Source organism: Carassius auratus, chromosome 3 (genome assembly GCF_003368295.1).
Source record: "Carassius auratus strain Wakin chromosome 3, ASM336829v1, whole genome shotgun sequence".
Taxonomy (NCBI): domain Eukaryota; kingdom Metazoa; phylum Chordata; class Actinopteri; order Cypriniformes; family Cyprinidae; genus Carassius; species Carassius auratus.
In genome coordinates, this window is record NC_039245.1 from 18301418 (window position 1) to 18328490 (window position 27073).

The following is a 27073-nucleotide window of genomic DNA, read 5'->3' on the forward strand; positions in this document are numbered from 1 at the left end:
TATTATTTTAATATCTATATAATTACATATTTCCTCATCTTTATAATAATAATAATAATAATAATAATAATAATAATAATAATAATAATAAATCATATTAATATAATTATCATGTTGTTAGCATTTTCTTTCACGCAAGGTATGCGGTATAAAAGTCCGGTGCTTCATAATAAAAGCTCTTCCTGTCTACGGCTATTGCTCCCCATAATGCATTGCACCGAACGATTACGCACACAGGAGCGCGCTTCACCCGGCCTCACTCCCCGTACTGTCGTTACACGAGCCCTGCAAATCCAAACGGATTATACCGATAAAACGCGAACCCACACACTCAGTGCCTTCTATCAGTATGGAACAAACCCCGAAGAAAGACGCGGAGAGCACGTGTGTGCTGTGCTGCCAGGACATCGAGCTGTTCGCCGTGGGGAAGTGCGATCACCCGGTGTGTTACCGCTGCTCCACCAAGATGCGGGTGCTGTGCGAGCAGAAGTACTGCGCCGTCTGCCGGGAGCAGCTCGACAAGGTACCGGCGCCTCTCCTCCAGCAGCGAGCACAGGCCTCGGCTGCTTCACACACCGTTTAGACACACCGTGAACAGCACTAACGCTACACCGCTCCCGGTGCACTAGGAACGGGAGCGGCCGTGACCGTCGCGTCGCTAGCAGTGTAGACGAGATGTCACGAGAAAGTTTAGCTGAGGTGTGTCGTCTTTCAGAAGTTAACTTGAGCTGTCTGTAAGTGAGCTGGTTTAGCGTAGAACTGGTGAATTATTGCCTGACGTTTCAACCAGTTCCTCCACGGTGTTAGCATACGACAGGCGAGGATGTACCAGGAACAAAGTTCAAAAAGTGTGTGTTTTAATAATTAGACAGACATGGTTTTGGGGAGGCTCAGCAGAATGTAATCAGCTTCAGATAGCTCGTGTGAGAATCTACTGGACGTGTTTCTCTGAAAGTCCTCTCTGATCTGCCTGTGTGAAGAGTTACATTAATCAGCAAGTCTGGAAATTGAACACATTTGGCCTTTAGAACTTTTTGCTTCATTGACAACGTCGTTCATGCTCCGTAAGGAAGTCTTCCATTCTTTTAAAAGAAAAATGTCTTCAGTTATTAAAAACATTGATGTAATTTTACAGGTGGTCTTCATAAAGAAACCCGAGCCCTTTGCTGCTCTGCACATTCATCAGTATCAGTGTGAGAAGAAGTATGACATATATTTTGCGGATGGAAACATATATGCACAGTTCAGGTAGGAACTTTTTTTTCAACCGGGATGTGTGTATATGTATATATGTGTATCTATATGTATATATCTATATGTGTATCTATATGTATATATCTATATGCATATGTGTATATATATGTATGTGTATGTGTTTGTATTCTTTTGAACTAAACATTCATTGTAGATTGAAAAGGTGTAATGTACTATGAATAAAATGACAAGATGAATTATTTTGAAAATAATCAAGGCTGGATGGAGTCCGGCATTTTTTCTGAAGAATCAAAAGGAAAAATATATATTTTAAAACTACTCTTAGAATACAATATGTTCTGCATAATGTAACAATTCACAATAATAAGCTGTAATGTTTTACCTACGTTTATGTTGTGACAATACTTGAATCTATAAAAAATAACCGATGTTTTGACATTTTTGAAGTTGGTGTGACCTGAGTTGAAATGAACAACTCTGACATTATCTTTCAGTTTACTTGCCAAAAAAGAGAGTGGATTAAAATCCTCACAATACTTCTTAATTTTACATGGTTTCCCAGCCCTATTTTTCAGCTTAAAATAAACAATATTTTGAAGTTTATTGCTTTACAATCTCTTTTTATCTTTTACAAATAAATGCAGGAAGATTTTGTCACATGAATGTCCTCAATGCACGGAGCCAAAAGTGTTCTCCAGATTTGAAGAATTAGAGCAACATATGCGAAAACAACATGAACTCTTCTGCTGCAAGTTATGTGCAAAGCACCTGAAGGTAGAGTGTTGCGTTTTAATAAATTATTATTTTGTTTGCACACTCCTTATTCCTACAATGAATAGTTTGCTCTGTGTACAGATATTCTCATACGAGAGGAAGTGGTACAATCGGAAAGAGCTGGCTCGTCATCGAACACAAGGGGACCCGGATGATACTTCACATCGTGGACATCCGCTTTGTAAATTCTGCGACGATCGATACCTGGACAACGATGAGTTGTTGAAGCACCTGCGGCGAGATCATTTCTTCTGCCATTTCTGTGACGCAGATGGAGCTCAGGAGTATTACAGGTAATAGACCTCTTCTGGTTCACGTTTTTTAACTATTAACGTTTGTTTATTTCCAGATCCAACTCACTGTGGCTATGATTGCATACACCTAGTTGATGGTTCAATCTGACTAAAATCCTTTCATGTAAACACCTCGATCCATCCATTTGAGCTTGTTTCAAATAACACTTCAATCAGATTGGAATGGGTGGTGTAGACCCAAAATAATTAAGCATGGAATTGAAAATTAGTGCATGTATGCCATAATTTAATTAAAATACTTTTGCTTCATACTTCAAGTATATGTTAATGGATTTGAACTATGCTTCACATCAATTAACATATTTATTGACATCTCTTAAGACGTACTGATATAAAGTTGTAAACTTTTTATTTGGAGTATATCTTTATTACACAATGCACATTTCTTAACATTTTGCCTAAAATGTTTTAAAATTGCTATTAATAAGGTTGTATGATCTCTATAAAAATCAAGATATTTAAAGATTACCTGAAGTATATTTACAATAGTTCAAAAATACTTCAGTATATCTTTAGTTAGACCTTGGCACTTCTTTTGCACAATTAAAGTGCATTAAGAACGCAATTAGTTATAGTTACAGTTGCAGGGTATTTTTATTAAGCACGTAAATATGTAAACGTATTTGTTGTATACTTAGCAAAACCTAAATGTATTTCAGATACATTTTTGTATATTTTTTTTTTCACTAGGGTATACAATTCAACACCAATTTATTAAAAGTTTAACACAAATTAAATTAAGGGATTAAACATTACATTTTCAGTGGAAGTACATTCTACTGTAAAATAGTAAAGCATTTTTGTCACAATTTATTCATGTTAAACCAAACTATTTTTTTATTTTTTTGACCGTTTGTTGCAAAGATATTTAGGTTTCTTTGTGTATATAATATAACACTATTTTTAATAAATCAATTGGTGAAACTCTCATATAGTGACTCTTGGAGCAGCTCCTGCGTTATACATTATGACTGGATTCTGCAATTCTGTCCATGTTTTCTGCAGCATTGAAATCACAGGGCACTACCAGTGTCAGCGGAGCTACAAAATCATTACTACTTAATTTAAATGTACTTTAATTTAAAATATACTTTTATTTTTGTCTTATAGTGACTACCAGTACCTCAGTGAGCACTTCAGAGAGAGTCATTACCTCTGCGAGGAGGGCCGCTGCAGTACAGAGCAGTTCACTCATGCTTTCCGCACTGAGATTGACTATAAGGCTCACAAAGCTGCTGCCCACAGCAAAAACCGGGCCGAGGCACGGCAGAATCGGCAAATCGACATTCAGTTCAACTATGCACACAGACAGCAACGAAGAAATGACGGTAAAGCTGAATTTGCTCTTTCTGTGAGTTGCATATGATTTAGGAGCCGAATGCCTTCATCAAGCCCATTTGGATGTCTTTCTTTTGTCTGATAGTTGGTGGCGATGACTATGAGGAAGTGGATCGCTTCAACAGACAGGGAAGACCAGGAAGAGGACGAGCCCCTGGAGGGCAGCAGCATGTCAGGAGCTGGAGATATAATCGGTAGGTCCTCATCAGTACTGTGTTTTAACATGTATAAAAATGCTCATGGAAGACTGAGAGAGTTGTTGTCCACAGAGAGGAAGAGGACCGTGCAATGGCTGCTGCTCTGCGAGCTTCGATGGCCGGCCACCAGGAAGAGAGAAGCCGTGTGCAAGAGAGGAGTATTCAGAAGCCACGCAAAGAAGAAAAGATGGAGCCTGATGACATGAGAAACAACAGAGGCACTGCCAAGCAGACGAACGAAATGCTAGGTATGGTGGAATTATGGTCAAATATTGTATGTTTATATATATATTTATTTATTTTGGAAGTTGATGAAATTGCATGTTTGAATCTATTTCAGCTCGATCAGTGAAGAGTAATGCCTCTTTGGCTGGTCAGGACTTCCCAGTTTTAGGGGCAGCTGCACCTCCAGCCCCTATTCAAAGGTATGTCTGTCCTGTTTTTAGTAAGATTTGTGGTGTTGTTTTTTCTATGTAGGAATGCTAATGTAATTTCTTATTTATTAGTGCTTGCATTCTTGATTTATCTATTTTGTCCAGATGTGTTTATTCAGATTTGTTCAGTGATGTAAATGCAGCGCTTTCTGTGAATTGTTTTATTTATTTTATAATTAGGGCCCGAGCACTGCAGTGCGAGGACCCTATTGGAATTGCTCCGTTTATTATTATGTCTGTATTGAAATTGATATCAAAGTGTGGGGCATGAAGTAAATGCCAGGCTGATGTAACTGTCAGTAGTTGTTTATTTAAATAAAGCTGGAATAAAATTTTAATATTTGAAGAACTTAAATGAAAATTAGAAATGTTGCCTTGGCAACTAAATGAAACAAAATAAGTTAGTTAATCGAATTAAGTTAAAGCTAAATACAAATGTATTTTTTTTTTAAACGCAAAACTAGGCTGATAAAGCTGTCCTGAAATCTCAACGAAAGAAAGGGGCTTCTGAATGCTTGAAAATGAATCCTTAGATAATTTGACAATCTTTTATTATGTCTGCCAAATCAAAGTCGTGTGGTGCAATCAACATGCAAAGAAATGCAGAACAAATCAGGAAAATGATATGCAACAGTCAAGCATCATGGGCAAGCACCACTTAAACATCTGGTTTTGAACATTGAGTTTAATTAAATCAGATTAGTATTTTACAATGTCTTCCTGTCATTGCAGCAAGATCAAAGAAACCTCTGTCTCCCTGAAGGAAGATGATTTCCCAAGCTTGTCTAGCTCCGTTGTTTCCGCTCCAATGACACCTGCATACACAAATCAGCCCAAGAAACATTCGTCCTTCCAGGAGGAGGACTTTCCTGCACTGGTCTCCAAGATCAAACCACTGAAGCCACAATCAAACTCAGCATCAGCCTGGTCTCAAGCCGGAAGCAAACCTGTGGTGGTTTCCAATAAACCTGTGGTTCTGCCCACCAGAACAGCCCCTGTGGTCTCTTCATCCATACTGTCCGCCAGTGACCCGCCGCCCAGTGGAAGTGTGCCTCAGCCTCTCACTGCCTCCTCATCCCGCCGCAAAAAGAAGCTCACCTCTGCTGAAACCCATAAAGCTCCACCTAAAGTCAAATGTCCGTCCTCATCGGATGACGAGGACCCCCAGACTGGTAAAACGGCCCAGGAGATCCGCACGGTACCGACTATGCTTGACATCTCCACTTTGTTGACTGTAAAAGGTGGCTCATCTCAGCCCAACCCCAAAACCAATAAGAAAAAGAAGCAAGCCACGACTTCATCTCTGGGCTCTCCCTCTCACACTTCGGAGTCTGTGTCCAAAATGGCTCACAAAGAGAATGTTCCTGAGATGAAGCCACCAGACAAAACCAACTCTTTTATAAATGGACTTGCGGAGAAGCCAGCAGAAGCACTGTCCTGTACATCATTTCCTGAAAATATTCCTTCCCCTCTAAAGCAGCCAGTAACCGACCAACCTCCTCCACCCAAGGAGGAGGAATTTCCTGCTCTTGTCTCTAGAAAACCTCCGCCTGGTAAGCAGGTTCCTTTTCTTAAAGCAGTGCCCAAAATGACATTGGTCATAAGTGCTTACTTGTGTTTTCAGGCTTTAAAAGTGCATTTCCAATGAAGAGCACTCCAAGTGCGCTGCCTCCTACTCCTCCTCCTGGCCTTGGGCCTGTTGCCAGCAAGCCTCCCCCAGGATTCACCGGCATCCCGCTCAACAGTAACGTGGTGGAACCATCAATGCCTGCTGTTAATAGGTTAGAGAATGTGACGTGGGGTGTGTTCCCTGTTTGAGTCACTGTTATATTTTGAAGATATTAAATCTTAGTAAAAAAAAATTTAATAGTCTTAATGTTACAGAGCCAGTATTGGAGAGAATGTTGATAAAATGCCATAATAATAATAATAATACAAGATAACATTAAGAATTGTTTCTTGAGCAGCAAATCAGTATGTTAGAATGATTTCTGAAGGATCATGTGACACTAAAGAATGGAGAAATGATGCTGAAAATTCTGCTTTACATCAATGGAATAAATTGCATTTAAAAAAAAAATCAGTTTGACAAAAGATAATTGTTTAAAAAAAAAAAAAAATCTCATTAAGCATTGTTTTCTTTCAGAGGGACACCTGATGTTGGATCCTACCTCATACCTGAACATTTCCAGCAGAGAAACATGGACCTTATTCACTCTATTAAGAATTTCCTTCAAAATGATGAAACCAAGTTCAATGAGTTCAAAAACCATTCAGGCCAATTTAGACAGGTACCAATCAAACCAAGATCATTTCAGTTATCTTTTTTTATCCAGTGTCGTCATATGGTAGATGCTATTACTCCTGCACAATATATTCCATTGATCTCTACTATTTGTCCTGTATAGGATATTAATAAACTCTCTTTTCTCTTGAGCAGGGTTTAATACCTGCTGTCCGGTACTACAAAAGCTGCCAAGAGCTGTTGGGAGAGAATTTCAACAGGGTCTTCAACGAGCTGCTGGTTCTCCTCCCAGACACTCGCAAGCAGCAGGAGCTCCTCACTGCCCACGGAGACTTCAAGGCTCTTGAGAAACAGCAGCAAGACTCCAAGCCCAAAAAAAACAAAAAGAAAGCCTGGCAGACAGGCACCACCAGCAACCACCTGGAGCTGGACTGCCAAGTGTGTCCCACCTGTAAGCAGGTGCTGGCTCTGAAAGACTTCAACACCCATAAAACCCTGCACATCGGCGATGATGACTTCCCCTCTTTACAGGCCATAAGCAAGATCATCAGCTAGCTGCCAGCAGACGCACAACCACAGCTCTCTTGTGACACACGACCTGGTGCTTCACCAGGATAATGGCAAGACGCTTGAAGGAAGAGGGATTGTCTGAGCTGCAATGTAAACTGGTTTGAAGAGAAACCGGTTTAATCTACTTGAAAGCTTCTCCACCAGTTCATCTTTTCATCAGGTTTTTCCAGAGCTGTTGGCATGGTCATTTGTTTTATTCAATTGTAAGGTTGGCTGCCTTTGAAAAAGAACCTATTTATTTCAGAATACTTCTGCCGTTCAGTTGAACTATTATTTTCATTTCTTTTTATGAACTCCACAGAACAGAAAATTAAAATGGTTAATATATAGCATTTCACAGTAAGCTACAGTGATCTGTCAACTGATTTTTGACAAATTAACATTTTTGGATGTTTGTTTGTGTAAATCATTTGCAATTAAAAAATCAAGCCAGGAAAACGAAATGCACGGCTCTGTACTCTATGGCCCACGTGATTGTCTTTACACAATTAAATCAGTGCGAGGGACATTTTGACAGGTTGGCAGATGGGATCAGATTACAAAATGTTTTATCTCAAATACCAAATTAGTATAGATGGATTATTCAAGAAATTATTTTGGTTATATTTTTGTTAAATTCCGTTGTTCTTGTGACTCTTAAATATATCTTCACACTCCTACAGAGATATGGCCACCTTTTCTCATTTTATCTTTCAGGAACTGGTATTTGTGTCATTGCCCTGCAGTCAACTATTTGCAATGTGTCAGGACATATCTGCAGAATAAATGCTGGTCGAACATTATAAACCCTTAGATCAAATTATTTGAGTTCCAGTCTTTGTACTTCATCACTTTCTTTTGTGCAACATACTCGAATCTATTAACTACATTTTCATTTATCAGACGCTTTTATCCAAAGTGACTTGCAGTGTATTCAGGCTGAGGAAATCAAACCCACAACCTTTTGTGCTGTTAACGCAATGCTCTACCACTGAGCGACAGGAACAGGAGATAAAAGGAGATATTAGGCCATTAGGGACTGAAGATGTAAGTGATCATTCACTTTCATTTTTCCATTCAGTAAAAATGAAAGAGACTTTCTGCCAAACAGGAGAAAGAAATTACACGTTTAAGGAACATGAGGTTGATCTGGTGAGATTTAAATAAGCTGTGGTGTTCTGGATAGTTAGATTGGATCTTAAGGTGTTAATTTTTTTACAATTTGTAACTAAATAACATTGAGATATCCCAGAAATAAGAGAAAATGTGCTGAAAATGTACTTAAACTCAGTTAGTTTCTTCATTGGAACAGATCTGGAATAATTTAGCATTACATCATTTGCTCACCAGTGGATCCTCTGCAGTGAATGGGCGCCGAAAGAATGAGAGAAATACAGTATTATAGATTGACAACTTGCATTTTAACTATATCTTTAAATGTACAGCTTTTCGAATCACAAGTTGTTAATTTACAATTGGAGACATGTAAATTACTTGTGTATATGATTGTGATGTTTTTATCAGCTGTTTGGACTCTCCTTCTGGTGGCACCCATTCACTGCAGAGGATTCCATTGTTGAGCATGTCATGTAATGCTAAATTTCTGTTCCCATGAAGAAACAAACTCCTCTACATCTTGGTTGGTGAGTAATTTAGAGCAAATGTTTTTGTGTGTACTATTCCTTTAAATGTAGAAATTTCAAAATGTTAAAAGGTGTGTCTTTCGGAACAGAATGATCTCATAATGGTGTGTGAGAGTCATTAAAAAGGCACATTTCAGGTTATCCACTCATGAAAAACATCTTTATTTTCATAATGTCTGACAACTGCAGGCTGAAGAAATTCTGACTGACAACGACAAATCTTTTTTGTACATCTTTCAATCACAAGTTGGGATATATTGCCTACAGATACAGTATGTTATATGTATTTTAAAAGAGTCATGGACAAGGCATTTTTACTGATGCAAATTTTGCACCGTCTTTCAGTGGGGTACAAATGCAAAAACTAAAGGCTTTTAATTTCACATCTTTTCTTCATCTTTAATAATTTTGTAGAGGTGCAAATTTTGATCCAGCAAAACATACCTCAGTGAATCACTCCCAAACTCTCCCATGATATTGGTTCATGAAGCATTTTAACAGGAGTGCAGAGTTAAGTACAGGAAACACAAGACCCTGACCACTTTCACAAACATACTCCATTTACACGTATTGAAGTACAGTCACTATCATCTGTGAATGCTGCCCTATCTCTGAACACCGAAACATTACCAAAATCTACCACATATCAGACAAAGCACTGATGATGGTCACCAAACAGCTTTTTTTTTCGAACAACAGCCAACTGATGAATATCTGGGGGTGTCCAAAACAAATCATTTTGCAAACCACTGGCATATGCTGTTCAAAATTTGGAATTTGGTAAGATTTTTTTTAAAGAGTTTCTTTGCTCAAGGCTGCATTTATTTGATCAAAGATACACTAAAAACAGTAATATTGTGAAATAATATAATAATTTGAAATAACTTTTTGTATTTTAATATATTCTATACTGATATTCCTGTAATGCAAAGCTGAATTCTCAGCATCATTACTCCAGTCTTCAGTGTCACATGATCCTTATCATTCATATATACTGATTTGCGGATCAAGAAACGTGTTGTTATCGATGTTGAAAACAGTTGTACTGGTTAATATTTTTTCAGGGTTTTCTGGTGAATATAGAGTTCAAAAGAACATTTCTCAAATATAAATATTTTGTAACCTTACATGTCTTTACTGTCAAATTTGATCAATTGAATGTATCCTTGATGAATAAAAGCATTAATTTCTTTTCAAATCTGACTTTTGAATGGCATTGTATTTGAATTTACTTCTTGTGTCTAATGTTGAAAACATACCAGTTGGTGTCATTGTCCAAGTTTGTAAATCAATTCATAAAGTATTTTAAATGCCAGTTTAACTTTTTTCAAATGATTATGACTGTATTCCTCCAAATCCCACAAAAAATGGCCACTAATTGTGGCTCTGATAAATAAATAAATACAAATATTTGTTTGAAATCATTTTAGTGGGATTCAGTTAATCTTTATATTTTGATACAGTCTGAAATACTCATGCACTGTAAACTACAAAAATCCTTCCAAAGTAAAATCTGGCTTTATGTCTTAACACGTTTAGTAAATCAAACACTGAATAAACTCCTTTTCTACACACATTTGATGCATAAGACACCCTTATCTACAGCGAAACTCCACCCTTTTTTAGGAAGACCACCTAGCTTTTAGTTGGAGAACATTTAAATGTGTCAAACGTTTTGGTGATTCCATGTTTCAGATATTGCACTTATATACAGTACCCAACAGCATTATGGAAACTGAATATATAAAGGTATTGTTTGTGATGCATGGCACTTCATAACTCTCTAAATATAATACATGCAACATAACCTTTTTCATTTTTAGACGACACTAACAACCCTCAAAGGGTTTCATTCCAGCTGATAAATAAACATTTAATATTTCCGAACGAAAGTGAAATCACAATCAACATAATCTTGTACAGAAGTTCACAGAACGGTACTAGCTATAAACATTGTCACACCACGTCAGTTTGGAGAGCAGAGCCAGCCATCCACACTGACTCTGACACACCAGTGACTTTTGCTAGGCACCGTTTCAGTAAATTGGCACCTGGTAGGTTGGGGCGTTGGTTGGAGGTTGGCGTAGGTTGGAGTCCAGGTTTTCGGTGAAGGGTGGGCTCTGGTATGTGTCGTTGGGCTCGGTGCTTGTGACGGTGGGGTAGGGCTGGACGGGCGGTTTGCCATCCAGTTCTTCTGTGGTGAAGAGGCTCATGTCGGTCCCGAGCATGTACTTCTGCACTGCTCTTACAGTCAAACCAACCTGAAATACAAAGAGGAAGCAAATGAAAGTCACGTATTAGTATCAAACTCTTTTTAAAAAGAACTACTCTTAAATCTGACAACTTTAAATACCTGTTTTAATATACATTTAAATATAATTCATTCCTGTGTTGCAAAGCTGAATTTTTAGCATCATTACTGTGTCACTGTGTCACTTGATACTTCAGAAATCATTGTAATATACTGATTTGCTGCTCAAGAAAGATATCTTATGATCAATGTCTTCATTACACGCAACATGGACTTTTGTTTTTCCATTCCGTTGTTTCATCAGTGTTACCCTGTGTGTTGGATTAAAGATCTTCTTAACCTTCATCTTCATGCATTTATTTACAACGCAACATGACATTATTCTTTCATGAATAGAAACTTCAAAAGAACAGCATTTCATTGAAATTGAAATATTTCGTAATATTATACATTTCTTTATTCGTTTCTCGCATTTGACCAAATGTGTCCTCGCTGAATAAAGGTAAAATTATACACAATATAATTTATACAAATAAACGTTAAAAAAATCGTACATACCGCAAACCTTTGAATGGTAGTGTATCATATTTCCAAACAATATTATTATAAATTAATAAATTATTCTTAATGGTAGTGCATGCGTGTTTGTTTGTATTTCTAAACCTGAATCACTGATGTAACAATTACTAAGAATCAAGACAAGATATGCATTTCGCTGTAAGAAACAGTCTAGGTTTTTCACTGTTTCATTCATCTCAAGACACGCCACCAAACACTATTCTCATCCTCATTCACGGCAGCAAGGGAAAAGGAAGTAATTCTGTTATATGTTCCCATGGACCCTGAGGGCTGAAACCAGTATGTAGAACAAGCTAATGTCGATGAGATAATGCACTGAAATGGACCGGTACTCTGGGTATCCTGCCATTTCAGCTCTCGATTTGAAAAAGAATGACGGTAACTCTAATAAAATGAAAATAAAATGTTTTTTCATTTCTGTTTAGAGATAGTTCTGCTTATTTACCCAGGTGAAGATGGAGAAGAAGGAGAAGGTAATGGCAGCTCTGGCAGCATCCGCTCCCTGATTCAAGGGCAGCTCATCTGGGGTGGTGCGCTGCCATTGGTTGGCCAAGAAGCAGAAACAAACAAACCACAAAAACGCCCAGAAACCTGTAGTCATGCACCCAATACAACAACAAGAATATATTAGAGTAATAATGTCAGTGTAGTTTACTATACTGCCCCCATGTTCACTTAAATATACAAAAACATCTTATGTAGAGATCATGAATCATTGCCCCATCCCTTGAACAATTCACAGCTTAAAAATAGCAGTCGCAGAGAGAGTCTCTGTCTGTTTTAGCATGCTGGTATTGTTTACCTGAAAACCCAATGTCCAGCATCACTGCCTTCTTCCGGTCTTTAATACTGCTGATTTGTTGGAACTTCATGTCAAGGATAATGAAGAAAATGCATGCTAGAAATGCTATGAGCCCAATGGTGGTTCCGTAGTTGCAGGCATTGTTGTTCTTGTTGAAAACACAATAGAGCCTCTCACTGCCATGGTTGATGTAGCCTTCGTTTATTATGGATCCAAACACTACCATTGAGAAGATCTGCAGGGAAACGATACACTTGTTTCAATGCATTTCTTCTTCATGGTAGCACTGTTAGCACATTGAGAGGAAAAAAATTACTTGAATGAATTTAGCAAATGGCTGCAATATAACAAAGAGTGAAAAATTTAAGGGAGTCTGAATACTTTCCGAACCCACTGTATTTTTCAGGTGTAAATTGTTATAAAAAAAAAACTAATCTATCTATATATATATATATTTCAATTACAAAATGAAATAGAAACATAAACTTACACAGAAAAAAAATCCACTGTTCAATAAGCATAATGTACCCTGATAGACAATAACTATTGTAAATCAACATTTCCACTTGTAGGCAGAGGTGGGTAGTAACGAGTTACATTTACTTCGTTACATTTACTTGAGTAATTTTTTGGGGTAACTAATACTTTTCGGAGTATATTTAAAGATGGGTACTTTATACTCTTACTTGAGTACATTTTTTGGGAAAAATCTGTACTTTTACTTCGTTACTATGGGCGACGCCCCTCTCGTTACTTTATCTTAATGCAATACATTACAAATGCTTCAGTTTATTCCTAACGCGCCGTCTACTTTTCTCTGGGCAATGAGCGATGCCCATTCGCGAATGATTCATTCTTTTGAGTCAATTCTGTTCAAAGGCTTGATCAAACCAATTGGCAAACGAGTGAATTGGTTCATGAATCAGTTTGAATGAGTCGTTCAGTTCCCTGCCGCACGCGCTGAGCATCTGAAGCGGTTCACTCAAGAGTTGTAACGTTTAATATCAGCAGCGTTGAAAACGGGGCTATGAACTGCACTGAATTGAAAGCAAATGTGCAAAGGCTATTATTTGCTTGCGATGGAGATCCTTATTAGATGAACGCGTGTGCTGTCTACTGTTTAACAGGTAATAACTTGGGCTACATTCAATTACAGTACACGATACCACTGTGACATTAGTTTGTTGTACGTGTGTGGCTTATAACAGAGGGGAGTTGAGTTGAATGCAGCTTCCAAAAGACAAAAAATAGCCGATTAAGATTTGATTAATTTTAATGCAATCACACCGGTGCGAGTACGTTCAGCAAGTCATATCATCAGCTGCTAAATTCAGATCTGTGATCGCTTGCTGGCGCTGAGCCAGAGACAGACGCGTTTATAAAGCACTGCGCATTATAACCAATCACACACGGTTCTGTTGAGCTTTTGAATGCAATGGCCAATCAGAGGTGTTCCGATGAGTCATCGCTGAAATGCAGGTTCTTCCTTCACTCGCTCACTGACTGAATACCTTTTTCTGGCGAATTCTCTCGTCAGAAACAACAAAGTGCAAATGTGTGTACGAATCTATAACAGTTAAGTGATTTTAATGGGAGTTTCTGAGAGTGATTGAAATCTAGACTGTCAGTGAAAATGTTCTTTAATAATGTAAATGATATTTGCTCTCTTTCTGAACAATAAAAGATTAGTAGCAATATTTATTTCACATTAACTTTCAATGTTAAATTCACATTTAATATAAAGTCAGCCATATTAAAAATATTTTATGGCATGACACCTATATCTGTTACTTAAGTAAACAGACAGGGTTTTATAATAAATTACATAAATTGGAGTAAAAAGGCTGATGGAATATATACATTTATACACACATACATACATTACATACATTTTATCTATATATCTAAATAAAAATAGGCTCAGTATATATGACCCAAAGTAACTAGTAACTAACTACTTGAGTAGATTTTTTATCCGATACTCTTTTACTCTTACTCAATTAACTATTCAAGACTTGTACTTTTACTTTTACTTGAGTAAATATTTCTAGAATTACTTTTACTTTTACTTGAGTAAAGTTTTTGGGTACTCTACCCACCTCTGCTTGTAGGGCCAACTATTGCCCTGTACTCAGAAAAAAGGGTGCAAACTGTTATTGAGGCGGTACCTTTTCAAAAGCAGGCTATACTTTTACAGTACTAATATGTAACTTTAATATTATTTTTATTTTATTATTATTATTATGTATTTTATTATTATATTTTTTAAGCCTGTTTTTATAAGAAAGAAAAGCCTTCGGCTGAAAGAGAAAGCTACAGTGGTCCACGTGATGTGTTTGTCTGACGCAAATAAAATCAAAAGGAAGTAACAGTACAAGCGCCTATAGTAATGCGTCAACCAATCAGAATCGAGACACCGGTCATATAGAAGCAGACTGTGGCTGTGGCTCAAAACCTAGTGGGCTGCCTAAGTATACAGCATTTCTTAGCAACACACAGAACACATGCAATGCTCGAAATGAGGCAGTTCGCTATGCTTTGGGACACACTATAATGATGTTCTTACTGAAAAACCTAATTGCATAATAGAGAAACGTTCATCCATGGCATCAGGTCGACTCGTTTTATTGCTTTAATATAGGTAAATAAATAGCCTATATTTACAATATTATTTCTTGTTTTGAAGTCACGCCCAGTGATAGACCGATGCATCCAAATAACACATAATAATACATAACACATAATGGTATTACAAACGAGTTCATCGCACCATAATAAACCAAACAACAAAAAGATTCCAGAATGAGCGCGTGTATTTATAGCTATACACGCTTTTATGTTATTATTCTAGAAGGAATCACGGTTACCTCTCGTCATCAGAGGCAAATATGCTTCATGACATCAACACGTCAATATTTCCAATATAACCGAAAAGTAATCTTTGATTTCACAAATACACGGATATCTATATGGAGCGTCATTTTTCCCAGTGACCTCATTTAATTATTAAAAAGGCGCGATGAAAATGTTATTATTACGTCCTGGGTTTTTCTCGCAGATCACATTTGTCTCTTCTAGGCTGATATCATCATTTGTAGGTAAATAAATGTCTTACCCATGATAATATTCTGAGGATGGTCTGCGGCTGTTGGATAAAGGCAATCGGGTCGAACGCAGCCCCTGCTCTCCCAGCACCAAATGAACCCACTCCGTCCATTTTCCTCCTACTGTTATTCAGGCTCTGGGCTGTGGGTCGAGGCAGGCACACACACACACACACACACACACACGCCCCACTGCCTGTCAGAAGCGTGCGCAATCTCTCTGTGCCTCTGTGTATTACATCAACACCATCTACCGACTACCTCACGACCTCACTCAGCTGGCAGACTGCTAACTTCACGGAGCAAGGCTTAACTTCAAAAACACATGTGACATTTTAGGGAGGCATGCAGAATATTGAGTCAAGGAAAGGGTGCTATTTGAGGACAATACTTCCATAACCAAACCAATATCACATCAAAATGATAGTTAATCCAAAATATATTTCTTTTTTCAGTGGAACACAAAAGATGATATTTTTAAAGTGCATAATGAAAGTCAATAAGGACACAAAATAAAATGTTGAAGAATATTAGTGTCCAAACAACATCCAATGTGCTTCAGGTTTGGAACAACATTGTTTTGATTATCACAACATGCTTCATATGAATGAGTGCAATTCTAAGACAGTGATGTACTCTGGCTTTATCATTCTCCGCTGCGATTTTATAGTCTTACAGCAAATAATAATGCATAAATAAAAATGACTTTTTTATTATAAGGAAAGCAATGTGTGAAGACATACTTACAGCCTATCCTTGCCACATTTGTTAACGGCAAATAAGCATGCAAATGAATTGTGTTTTGGTTGTTTTAAGAAGCCTATCTTGATGCAGTTAAACATGATCAACAATTACCCCTTTTTGAATATGAATAATTTATTGAGACATCTAAACCATTGCTCTTCAACTGGGAAACCACAGCACACTTCCAAGGGGACCGTGAGATAGCTTAAAAATATTTAAAACAACACAAACAGCATTACTTTTTCACTGGAGAAAAAAAGCAATATTATGTACAGATAACTATTTTATCTGGTAAAAACATCTTAATGATGAATGTGTTTATTACAAACATGTCTTTTGCTTCACAAGACATTATTTGAATGTCTGGATTGGTGTGGATTATTTGTTTATGATTATGTTTTTATCAGTTGCTTGAACTCTCATTCTGACGGCACCCATTCACTGCAGAAGATCCATTGGTGACCAAGTGATGTAATGCTACATTTCTCCAAATCTGTTCTAATAAGACAAACTCATCTACTGTACATCCTTGATGGCCTGAGGGTGAGTACATTTTCAGAAAAATAAATAGTGAATTGTTCATTTAATTGGCATTCCAAAAAAATACAAATATTTTTTAGAAAACAAGCAGATTTGTCTTTATAACAGGACTGTCAGAAATATCTTGGGTAATATGCAGTTTATTTCCTTGTAGTTCAAAAAGTTGAGAATCACTGCTCTAAACATAAGAATTTTTGTTTTCAGCTGTTGCACATATTTTTTTTTTTTACAAAGTTCATCCTGTTGCTCTGGGCTAATCATGTGAGAGCTCATTAATACAAAACAATATGGGCCATAACACCATACTCTCATAGACAACAAACACTCTTGATTAAAAGCACAATTCAAACAACTGTATATGAATAAATCATTCTATCAATTAGTGCAAAGTCAACATCTATCAACATCTCCTGAGTAGCACCTTCAAAAAGGTCAGGTCCACAGAATCTGTTCGGCTGAATTTTGCTCATGTTCATGATTGTGTTGGAGGTTTTCAGTCACAAGATCCATCTTTCCAGCCATCTCGCCATCGCTCATCCACCTTGCTGCAGTCAAACTCTGGCTTGCCTAATCGGATGTTAATGTTATTATGGAGACGACAGAGCCACTGTGAGAGGTTGTGCCGACTGCTAGCATCTGGTTGATTCGTTTTCAATCTGATAAGAAACAAGATCATTGAAACATATGCTGCCACACACAAATTGTAAACACTGCAATGCTTCTGCTGAAAGCTAAACATAAAAACCGCAACAATAAATGATGACAACCTTGATCTCAGGTCCTCTGCACACTCATCACATGGGAAAACCTTTGAGAAGAGGTTGATGAACTGTGTCATCTCCCCCTGTTGTTCTGTGGTCGGTGCATCTGGATAATATGCAGCCATAGTGTGAAGAAAAGACCATGAGCTCCTGCCCAGTTCCTCTCTGTCGAGAGGGCATTCAACAGGTTTAGCCTCCTCCATCGGCCTGCTCTCCTGTTCAAAATACCACATGACTGGTTACAGTCATAGCACAACAGTATTGTGCTAAAGCCATTTACATTTATACATGAGGTATACATGTGTTCCCTAGGAATCAAACATATGACTCTGGATTGATGCAGTTATCTGGCAGCTGAGCTATAGCTCTTGAAAAGTTACCATAACTATGATTGGGGGTCTTTGTTGTGAAACACAATATTCAGCTTTTTTCTGTTCAATATATTTTTCTTAACAGAAACTAAGAGTATTGACTGATTAGTGTACATCCTTACAAACAATAATGAAACATGCTTTCAGTTTACATCTTTTTTTTGTTTGTTTGTTTAGCATTTTAATTTACATTAGTGCTATATATTATTATAATATTAATGATAATTACATTAATAATGTATTAAGGTAAATACTTTAAAGTCCCCCATAAATATTGCAAATTCATACTAATTATTTTTGGGGGTATGCGCACACACACACACACACACACACACACACACACACACACACACACACACACATATATATATATATATATATATATATGCACACACACACACACACACACACACACACACACATACTCATGCATGCATACACGCACACACACACACACAGTTAATACCATTCAGTGTTATTACAGTAAAACTACAGAACAACGCAGCAACGTTGAGTTTATTGATTAATTGTTTATTTTATTCTAATTGTGTTTTCACATATATTTGACTTATCTTGACTTCCTAGACTTAAAATCGCAGTTTGTCTGTCAGGTCGTCTGTTCACCTGCACTGAGACTAAGGACGTCTGTTTCTGCAGCTTCATCCATGATTTAAAATCCGTACACGCGCGGCACGGTTTCTTTTTCGGCTCTCCGGTAGCGCTTTGATCTTTGCTCGTGCTTTCCTCGGGTGGTCTGCCAGCCACGGTGAACGGGAAACCCTCCACACCCGCGCTGTTCAGCGTTGAGGATCGCGACCCAGCAGCAGCTGCCATGTTTAAAATGGTTATGTACTACAATAGTTGCCAGATCCCCGAAGAAAATTAAATCCGTATCAAATCGAGCTTAAATCGAACTAAAGCTTAAAACAGGCGATTCCCATAGTAAAAATACATATTTCACTCTGTGCGCTGAACACATTTTATATCGTACACGGTCTGTTTTCATATATTATATCATCTTACCTTAATATTAACAGCTAGTGAACAAAATTATTAGGAGGTCTTAACTAACGTTACTTGAAAATAACTATAAGATCTTGTTCTGGATGCCACTCTTCTCCTTGGTTTTTGCCTTAACCGTACAGCACAGTTTTATTATGGGAAATATACATTGTACAGACTACATTCACATTTATTCATTTAGCCGACGCTTTTATCCAAAGCGACTTACAGATGAAGACAGTGGAAGCAATCAGACAGAGTGCAATATTTAAATAGAAGCAAGTTTAATATTTTGCTGTAAAACCACGGACTTGGCAACCCTGTGTATTTCCGAGGTGATCGAATCGTTATTTTGATCCGGATCTTCTGATTGAGCATGATTAGTTAAGCGGTTCACACAACTGATCTAAATTATTCATAAACAGCGATAGGTGTCTTGACGTGGCTTTATTAGAACGAAAATGACGACATAATTATGTCCTCATGTAAAAGAATCATTAAACCGATTCTTTGAAACGAACTGTTCGATGGAATCGATTCGTAGAAATGAGTCATAATTTAAATCTAACCACTGTGTGTCATAGGAACGTTTGTTGTTGATTATGTGTTGGATTTATGTCAATTATCCACAGTATGTCAACAACGGGTAAACATACTATAACAGTTATTTCACACACACACAAAAAATCAGTATTGTATTAAAATCTATGTTCAGGATTAAATATGAAAGAATTGGTTTCACATCGGAGCAATTTCTCCGCAGCGCTGTCAGCCAGCGGGTGGTGACGTCACATGCAGTCCACGCAGAGTCTGCCTTAAATTGTAATTATCAAAATATTCAACTCTATAAATACACATATGACCGTATCTAATACTTTATGAAGAGTGACCTTTATAAGTAGCCATTTGCCATGGTATTACATGACAGCTCAATCTGCAATAGTGTTTGATAAGTTTGCTAGAAGTAGCTTAGCTAACTACTGACAAGCAGAGAGCAGATGACTGACATGCTTTCTTTCACACTGCTGTAATGTTCACAGGCTTCACATAAGACATATATCACACCTGACTGACAATGGGGATTCTCGACAAGATCGCAGAGATAGAGAGAGAGATCTCTCGAACACAGAAGAATAAAGGTAAGCCACGATCCTGCGTTAAATGTCCCTCATGGTCCTTTTGTCGCTTTGTATCCGTTTACTCTTCTTCAGTTAAATCCGGAGTACTTCCAAATTTGTTTTGCAGCAACTGAGTACCATCTGGGTTTATTGAAAGCCAAGCTAGCCAAGTACAGAGCCCAGCTCATGGAGCCCTCGAAGTCATCTGGAGCCAAAGGTGAAGGCTTTGATGTGATGAAGTCTGGGGATGCGAGAGTGGCTCTGATCGGGTTCCCCTCAGTTGGCAAGGTACAAATGACAACATCTGCCTGGTGTTTGTGTTGGCCAAGAGGTGATCTAATATTAATTATCATATTAATGATAATATCTTGCAAGATAGAGCCATAATTGTAGATATGGCTACAATAGATGTATATCCACAAATATGTTCAACAGCAAAAAACCAAATTTTCTTAAAGAAAAGAAAGCAAGTAGAATGACTTCACTGCCTTTAATTTGTATATTTGATAATTGATGTATAAATTCATTTCTTGGCTTCATGTTTTTTTTTTACTTTCTCCTCCTATTTGTCTTTTCCTGTCTTTTGCAAATTATGAACTCTTATTTTTCTCTGTATTCTATTAACAAGGGGTGTATTGTAAATTTTTTGTAGTATACACAAAAAAAGACATGCTCTAATTTGTTTATTTATTTTTATTTTTTTGCAGTCTACGTTTCTTAGTTTAATGACCTCAACAGAAAGTGAAGCAGCTTCGTATGAATTCACCACCTTGACCTGCATTCCCGGAGTCATTGAGGTATTATTATTCCAAAATATTTTTATTTTCTCTATGTTTTTGTTTTAATCTTATTTCTGTTATTGGGTAATTCATGGCCTAATGGTTAGAGAGTTTGACTCCTAACCCTAAGGTTGTGGGTTCGAGTCTCGGGCCGGCAATACCACGACTGAGGTGCCCTTGAGCAAAGCACCGAACCCCCAACTGCTCCCATGCCACAGCATAAATAGCTGCCCACTGTTCCGGGTGTGTGTTCACGGTGTGTGCGCATTGACAGTGTGTGTGTGTGTGTGTGTGTGCACTTTGGATGGGTTAAATGCACAGCATGAATTCTGAGTATGGGACACCATACTTGGCTGTATGTCATGTCAAATTTGTTTATTTATTTTATGGCTGTTGTTATTATAATAATTATAATATCCAACATGATTTTGGTTTCTTTTCATTATTAAAAAAAAAAAATAAATTCTAGTACAAAGGTGCCAACATACAGCTGCTGGATTTGCCCGGTATCATTGAGGGGGCTGCACAAGGTATGTTCATTTGTGTTTTGAAGAGTTATGTACATTTGTATGTGTCTTTTTGCATATTAAAAGGGCCCTTTGTGTTTTTGATTTTGATTTAAAGGTAAGGGCAGAGGTAGACAGGTCATTGCTGTGGCCAGAACTGCAGATGTGGTCATCATGATGTTGGATGCGACTAAAGGAGATGTTCAGAGGTGAGTTGGAGCAGTCGAGAATGTTTGCACTGTTTGCACTATTGCTTTGTTTGACGATTGTTGTTTTATTGTATTTTTTAGGGAACTTCTGGAAAAAGAGCTTGAATCTGTTGGCATCAGACTCAACTGCCCCAAACCAAATATCTATTTTAAGGTCAGTGTTTTAGGTAAATTGCAAAGGCAATAAATTTTGATTAGGCAGAAGCTTCTATCGTTATGCTAACCTCTAGTGAAGCACGGTTCTGTGATCAGCAGTAAATCTGTATCTGAAGGCCAGAGGGCCCTCTCGCGCGGAAACTTCAAATACACCCCTCAGAAGAAATCCATGAAATCCTGAATAAACAGAAGATTTAACCAGAGCCACTGGAAGGCAAGCCTGGAACATTTAGCCAAAAAAGTGTAATGGCTAAAGCTAATGCTTCCGGTCTGGCAGTACATGGGAAAGGGGGCCAAAGGCTGTTGTCTTTTTTTGTGTTTTTTCTTAATGGATGTCAATGGAGGAGAGGCTTTACTACGCTGAATAAACAGCTTTTTGAGGAAACAGCTTATCATTTAATAAACCGACAGCCTATCAGCTAATCTCCAACATGTTTTACACTAAGAAATACTTTTGGATTGAACTATTTTAAAGATTTTACACTGGAAAAAATGGCATTTTAAAGGAGAAGTCACTGACTTTGCAACAGGTGAGATACAGTTTAAGGCATTCTCATTCATTCCTACGGTATCCGTAAGCGGCGATTGAGTGTCGCACAACTCTGACTGCAACTCAGTGACATCAAGGCTGTAATGTGATTGGTTATTAAGGCACATGTGATCCAAGTTAACTGTTACGCATTCTCCAATAGTAATTAATACAGACCCTCGTATCTCCTTATCTTAAGACAACCTCTGATTGAACTGCTTTCATTGATTTAACGTGACTAATAAACACACAACTACAACAATATATGGTTTTATCAGAGTTTGTCTTATTATAATTTTTATTATAATAAAGTATATAATAATGCAAATCTAGTCCACATAGCCTTTATCACTGCTTAGAATACAATGAATATGTTTTGTGCCTTATTCTGTGTAATAAACCATATCATCTCACAGAAGGATTTACTTCAAACACTTGACTGACTTTATGAAGTGAGTTTAGAGTAAAAATTAAATGTGGTATTTAACATGCTTTCAGAGCCGTAGTTCACTGAGAAGCTATGCAAACAGCTTTCATGATCGCATAACATTTTCTTTGATTTCATTATCGCACGATTGAATGGTCAGCTTTACTGACAAGATGCACATGACAATTGCATTCGATTAATCGTGCATCCCTAGTTGTAGTATTTTTTTGCTGTTATAAGCTGTTTTCGTCACCTTGTTTTTATGAGCATTTTGAAGTATCACATCAGACATGAGTGTTGGAAATGGCAAATAAAAAAAATCATTTAATTAGCAAAAACATTTTTATGTTCACTTGAGATGGTTTTTGACTTAAAAATAATTTAAGATGGAAATGTGAATTTTGTGAGTAAATTCCTCCATGTGTATCAAAAAAGTCTGAAATGTTGTTATGGTCATTCTTAAATGCACGAGTAAAGTCTGTCGTTAAAGTATTTCTGTATAATTGCCTCCCAGAACTGTTTGACACGATTGTGTTCCCAAACAGCAGGCATCCATCTCCGAAAGCAATGAGCTCATTTATTGTGTTTCACAAGTAATTTATTATATATGAAAATGATTATATTCAGAGGCTTCTCCTACTTTTCTTAGTGATCGTTAGTGCCAGTTTATCAGGAAGTGACAGTTTTTTTCTCTTTGACTCTTTGGATGGAAATGCATTTTACATTAATATTTTTAAGTGTCGTTCATTCATTAATTTTACACTATTTTACTCTCATCAAAACAGATTTTTTTTCATGAAAAATAATGTATGGAAAAAAAAAACATAACAGATTTTCTAAGATTAAAAAAAAAGATGTGTACCACCATTCAAAAGTTTAAGGTTAATAAGATTTTTTTTTTTTTTTTTTAATGAAATGTAAACCGTTATTCAGTCAAAAGTTTGTATCCATCAAATAATTTTTTTTATCCCATTTATTTTCATAATAAAATATTTTATGTAAGAATAAATTGACAATAATAAGAATTGTTTCTTGAGCATGATTTCTGAAAGATCATGCATCAAATAAATGCAGCCTGAGTGAGCATAAGATACTTTCCATTAACATTAAAGACCCTGTGTATAAACAAACATAATGATTAACCTACATAGAGCACTAAATGTGAAAATGCCCATTTAAAAATGACCTCCTGAAATAACAGCATATAATGAGAAGTATTAGCTACATTTAGAGACTGTTATTCCTCTTGCATATTTGAATGCTTACATGTGAAACATCTGTTTTTCAGCCTAAAAAAGGTGGTGGCCTATCGTACAATTCAACGGTTCCCCTCACACACTGCTCTGAGAAGCTTGTTCAGCTCATTCTTCACGAGTACAGTATCCTTTAACCTTGTTTATTCACCATTTCGTTTCCCTCTAATAATGACCGACACAGTAACCTTAACATGACTGCAGAAATCTTCAACGCTGAGGTGTTGTTCAGAGAGGACAGCACTCCTGATGAATTTATTGATGTCATTGTGGGCAACAGAGTATACATGCCTTGCTTATATGTGAGTGAATTTTTTCAATTCAAGAAATATCCTGATGTAGAGATCCTCAGTTTTAAATATACGTCAGCAAATTGAACATGAGATATAATGAATCTCTGTCTTATTACAGGTGTACAACAAAGTGGATCAGATTTCTATAGAGGAAGTGGATCGTCTTGCCCATAGAGCTAACAGTGTAGTGATCAGCTGTGGCATGAAGCTGAATCTAGATTATCTCCTTGAGCAGTTATGGGAATACCTGGCTCTGATCTGCTTATACACCAAGAAGAGAGGAGGTAAGCCTTTTTTGGTCCTCCAAAACCATAATTTAGGGTGTTTTCACTCTAAAACAGCTGTTCTCAACCTTTTTTGACTCCTAGTAAGGTCTCCTGTTATCCACCACAATATTCAAAGACCGCCATATAAGATGATATATTTATGATATTTCTGGTTTCTGCTCTATAACAAAGCTGCATGTCTTGTATTAAAACAATTAATTGGCCATTCATTTTTTAAGCATTTTATATGAGATTGGAGTATTTTAATTTGTTAATAATTTTTTGAAGGGATAGTTTACCCAAAAAAGAAAATTCTGTCATTAATTCAGAATCAACTTTATTCGCCACATGTGCGCAAACACAAGGCATTTGTTGTTGGTTTTTAAGAAGCATCACAATCCATTTTAAATTTAAATCATAATTAAAATTTGTGAAGGAACATTTCTGAGATTGTCATCAATCAATCAATTCTCAAACTGCATTTGTTAGAATTTTTGTAATTAGTGTTTTTATCCCCCCAGCTCTTACTGTTTTATTTTTCTTGTTGTTAAGAACGGCCAGATTTCGGTGACCCTATAATCATGAGACGAGGAGCATCAGTTGAACATGTGGTATGTGCCTGTTTCATTGTCCTGTCCATCCATCCATCTGTCCGTCCTTCCGTCCGATTCAACATTGTGCTTCTTATTTCTTCCAGTGTCACAGAATCCACAGGACATTAGCTAGCCAGTTCAAGTATGCACTTGTCTGGGTAAGATCTTTCTTCACCTGAAGAGAAATATTCTTTTGCTTTTGTTCCATGTTTTTCCTCCCATTTCTTAAATAACTGCTGTCTTTTTGGATTACAGGGAACAAGCACAAAGTACAGTCCTCAGAGAGTAGGACTGACGCACATCATGGAACATGAGGATGTCATTCAGATTGTGAAGAAATAAAATCTAGTCTTCAGATCCACTACACTACAGTATCAGTAGAACATTTGATACATACATAAATACATACATAACAGAACATTTAATGTTGACTACTGCAGTGTTTCCTGGAACTTCATGGACAAACCTGTGATCAACAATTAAAAAGGGATTATTTTATGAAAATCATCTCCCTGACAAAACCCATTCTAGTACATAATATTCAGATCTTTGTTTTATTTTTACCTTTCATAATATGAAAAGGGGTTGTTTCTTAATAAACCTAATTGTACATGAACAGTGTTTGAGAATGTAAAATCAAAATGCAGTTTAAATCTGGAAATAAACGAAGTTTGAGGATAAAGAACTTTAATATTCTGCATTTTTATAGGGTACTAACAAAATGTACATTGATCATGTGAACTTTTTTGTACAGACGTTTAACTAGATAGTTTAGGATACATTAAAAACAGCAAATTAATGTAAGAATTACCAGAGTCAGAAGAACATGTAGATGGATTCTACTGAGCTGAGGATAGTTCAAGAAGATATATCTCATGTTCCTCAAAGGAGCAGCAGATTGTTGAACTTCAGTAATCTGCAGTTCTCACATTGTGCCTTGGTCATTCATCATCTTTACAGTGTTTTGGTCACTCATTTAGATCAATAATGGTTTGGTGCATCAGTAATGACCCGGCTGGAGAGAGTTGATGAGGTGATGTTTTACTGCACATATATCCACGGGTCATTGACACATTTACTCATACTTTCATATTTACCTTGCTGAGAGAGTTTTAAATGTAGAGTTTCCAGCGTAAAACTTTCATTTATGCATTATTGTTTGATAAAGTATGGTTATATGGTGAGGACTTTGTCTCTATATGATTACAGGACACCATTAAGTTCAGCTCACAACTTATTCAACATGGGCGGTGACTCGGAAACACTCGGGAACTGTTAGCTTTTTCTGTATTCAGCTGAAAACCTAGAGTGACCTAATCTATTACAGAAAAGTAGTATGATAGATTTCATTAAATATGCGTGCTGGCACTCGGGCTGTACAACACAACAGACAAGTGCGGAGTGGGGAATTATCAAGTCGTTGGAAGGCTGTTCCACTTCAGGTTCAATGGGTTTTTGTGTAATTAGCCCACATTTCAAAGCGTTAAAATGATGAGCAGGATGGCAAAAAACTGTTTTTGAATAACTTGAGGAGTAACGTTTCTACGCTGCTTTGAATGAGCTCGCCTCGGATGGGAAGATAATGGTGCTCAGGCCATATGGTTCAGTGTGTGTGTGTGTGTGTATGGGGGCTTCAGCACTCCATTCTGAGTCATTTACTGCTCATGATGAGGAAGCTAGGAAAGTCAAGTGAAATAAAATACTTTATCTTTCTTTAAGATTTAAGAAGTTAGTTGGCTAAAGGTGTTTACTTTATTCTTGGTCACAGCAACGAAACAGAACACACACACACACACACACACACACACAAACAATAAACTATTAATATATTTTACAGTATGAGGATAATGGTGAAATATACATATATTTTGTTCAGAATGTTGTTGGTATATGTAGTATGAAAAATATGAAATATGAAAAATAGTTTTATGAGGTTTTTTAGGTGTTCTTTCAAACAGCATTGTGTACTTATATTTTTTCATATCTGTAAACTTACACTGTACATTATACTGTACATTGTATTTACACAGTTGCTTAATTTTGAAGTGGAAATCATTGAGGAAGTGTGGGATAAAGCCACG

General features: G+C 37.0%; 4 protein-coding genes across 4 annotated transcripts; 2 read left to right on the top strand and 2 right to left on the bottom strand.

Annotated features, from left to right (window-relative positions):
- The first annotated feature begins 204 nt into the window (after positions 1–204).
- Positions 205–7873, top strand: LOC113049327 (E3 ubiquitin-protein ligase ZNF598). The gene is made up of 12 exons (XM_026211594.1): positions 205–523; positions 1136–1248; positions 1860–1989; positions 2071–2282; positions 3414–3631; positions 3727–3835; positions 3911–4086; positions 4179–4263; positions 5005–5825; positions 5897–6053; positions 6419–6563; positions 6713–7873. The coding sequence occupies exons 1-12, from the start codon at positions 350–352 to the stop codon at positions 7070–7072; spliced, it is 2700 nt and encodes an 899-aa protein (XP_026067379.1). The 5' UTR covers positions 205–349; the 3' UTR covers positions 7073–7873.
- Positions 7874–8850: 977 nt separating this feature from the next.
- On the bottom strand, positions 8851–15638 carry LOC113049335 (synaptogyrin-3). Its single transcript, XM_026211606.1, has 4 exons — positions 15457–15638; positions 12342–12576; positions 11985–12130; positions 8851–10970 (listed from the first exon to the last, which is right to left on the bottom strand). Exons 1-4 carry the CDS (start codon positions 15556–15558, stop codon positions 10746–10748), a joined length of 708 nt encoding a protein of 235 aa, XP_026067391.1. The 5' UTR covers positions 15559–15638; the 3' UTR covers positions 8851–10745.
- A 1119-nt stretch (positions 15639–16757) lies between these two features.
- LOC113041805 (FAD-linked sulfhydryl oxidase ALR-like) lies at positions 16758–18698 on the bottom strand. The gene is made up of 3 exons (XM_026200411.1): positions 18486–18698; positions 17497–17705; positions 16758–17385 (listed from the first exon to the last, which is right to left on the bottom strand). The coding sequence occupies exons 1-3, from the start codon at positions 18693–18695 to the stop codon at positions 17223–17225; spliced, it is 582 nt and encodes a 193-aa protein (XP_026056196.1). The 5' UTR covers positions 18696–18698; the 3' UTR covers positions 16758–17222.
- Positions 18699–19614: 916 nt separating this feature from the next.
- LOC113049340 (developmentally-regulated GTP-binding protein 2-like) lies at positions 19615–25677 on the top strand. The gene is made up of 13 exons (XM_026211619.1): positions 19615–19685; positions 19904–20002; positions 20109–20269; positions 20689–20778; positions 21230–21290; positions 21385–21475; positions 21557–21629; positions 23876–23966; positions 24045–24142; positions 24252–24417; positions 24952–25010; positions 25097–25150; positions 25248–25677. The coding sequence occupies exons 2-13, from the start codon at positions 19939–19941 to the stop codon at positions 25332–25334; spliced, it is 1095 nt and encodes a 364-aa protein (XP_026067404.1). The 5' UTR covers positions 19615–19685; positions 19904–19938; the 3' UTR covers positions 25335–25677.
- Positions 25678–27073: the final 1396 nt, after the last annotated feature.

Excerpts from the sequence above, each read along its gene's own strand:
- LOC113049327 (XM_026211594.1), top strand. The coding sequence starts at position 350 with ATGGAACAAACCCCGAAGAAAGACGCGGAGAGCACGTGTGTGCTGTGC. Across the intron at positions 2,283-3,413 it reads GGAGCTCAGGAGTATTACAG|TGACTACCAGTACCTCAGTG; the intron begins GTAATAGACCTC and ends TTTGTCTTATAG. Across the intron at positions 4,087-4,178 it reads GCAGACGAACGAAATGCTAG|CTCGATCAGTGAAGAGTAAT; the intron begins GTATGGTGGAAT and ends AATCTATTTCAG.
- LOC113049335 (XM_026211606.1), bottom strand. The coding sequence starts at position 15,558 with ATGGACGGAGTGGGTTCATTTGGTGCTGGGAGAGCAGGGGCTGCGTTC. Across the intron at positions 12,577-15,456 it reads TCCTCAGAATATTATCATGG|ATCTTCTCAATGGTAGTGTT; the intron begins GTAAGACATTTA and ends GTTTCCCTGCAG. Across the intron at positions 10,971-11,984 it reads TCTTCTCCATCTTCACCTGG|GTTGGTTTGACTGTAAGAGC; the intron begins GTAAATAAGCAG and ends TTTGTATTTCAG.
- LOC113041805 (XM_026200411.1), bottom strand. The coding sequence starts at position 18,695 with ATGGCAGCTGCTGCTGGGTCGCGATCCTCAACGCTGAACAGCGCGGGT. Across the intron at positions 17,706-18,485 it reads CGTCCTTAGTCTCAGTGCAG|GAGAGCAGGCCGATGGAGGA; the intron begins GTGAACAGACGA and ends TATTTTGAACAG. Across the intron at positions 17,386-17,496 it reads GCAGAGGACCTGAGATCAAG|ATTGAAAACGAATCAACCAG; the intron begins GTTGTCATCATT and ends GTTTCTTATCAG.
- LOC113049340 (XM_026211619.1), top strand. The coding sequence starts at position 19,939 with ATGGGGATTCTCGACAAGATCGCAGAGATAGAGAGAGAGATCTCTCGA. Across the intron at positions 24,418-24,951 it reads ATACACCAAGAAGAGAGGAG|AACGGCCAGATTTCGGTGAC; the intron begins GTAAGCCTTTTT and ends CTTGTTGTTAAG. Across the intron at positions 25,151-25,247 it reads TCAAGTATGCACTTGTCTGG|GGAACAAGCACAAAGTACAG; the intron begins GTAAGATCTTTC and ends TTTGGATTACAG.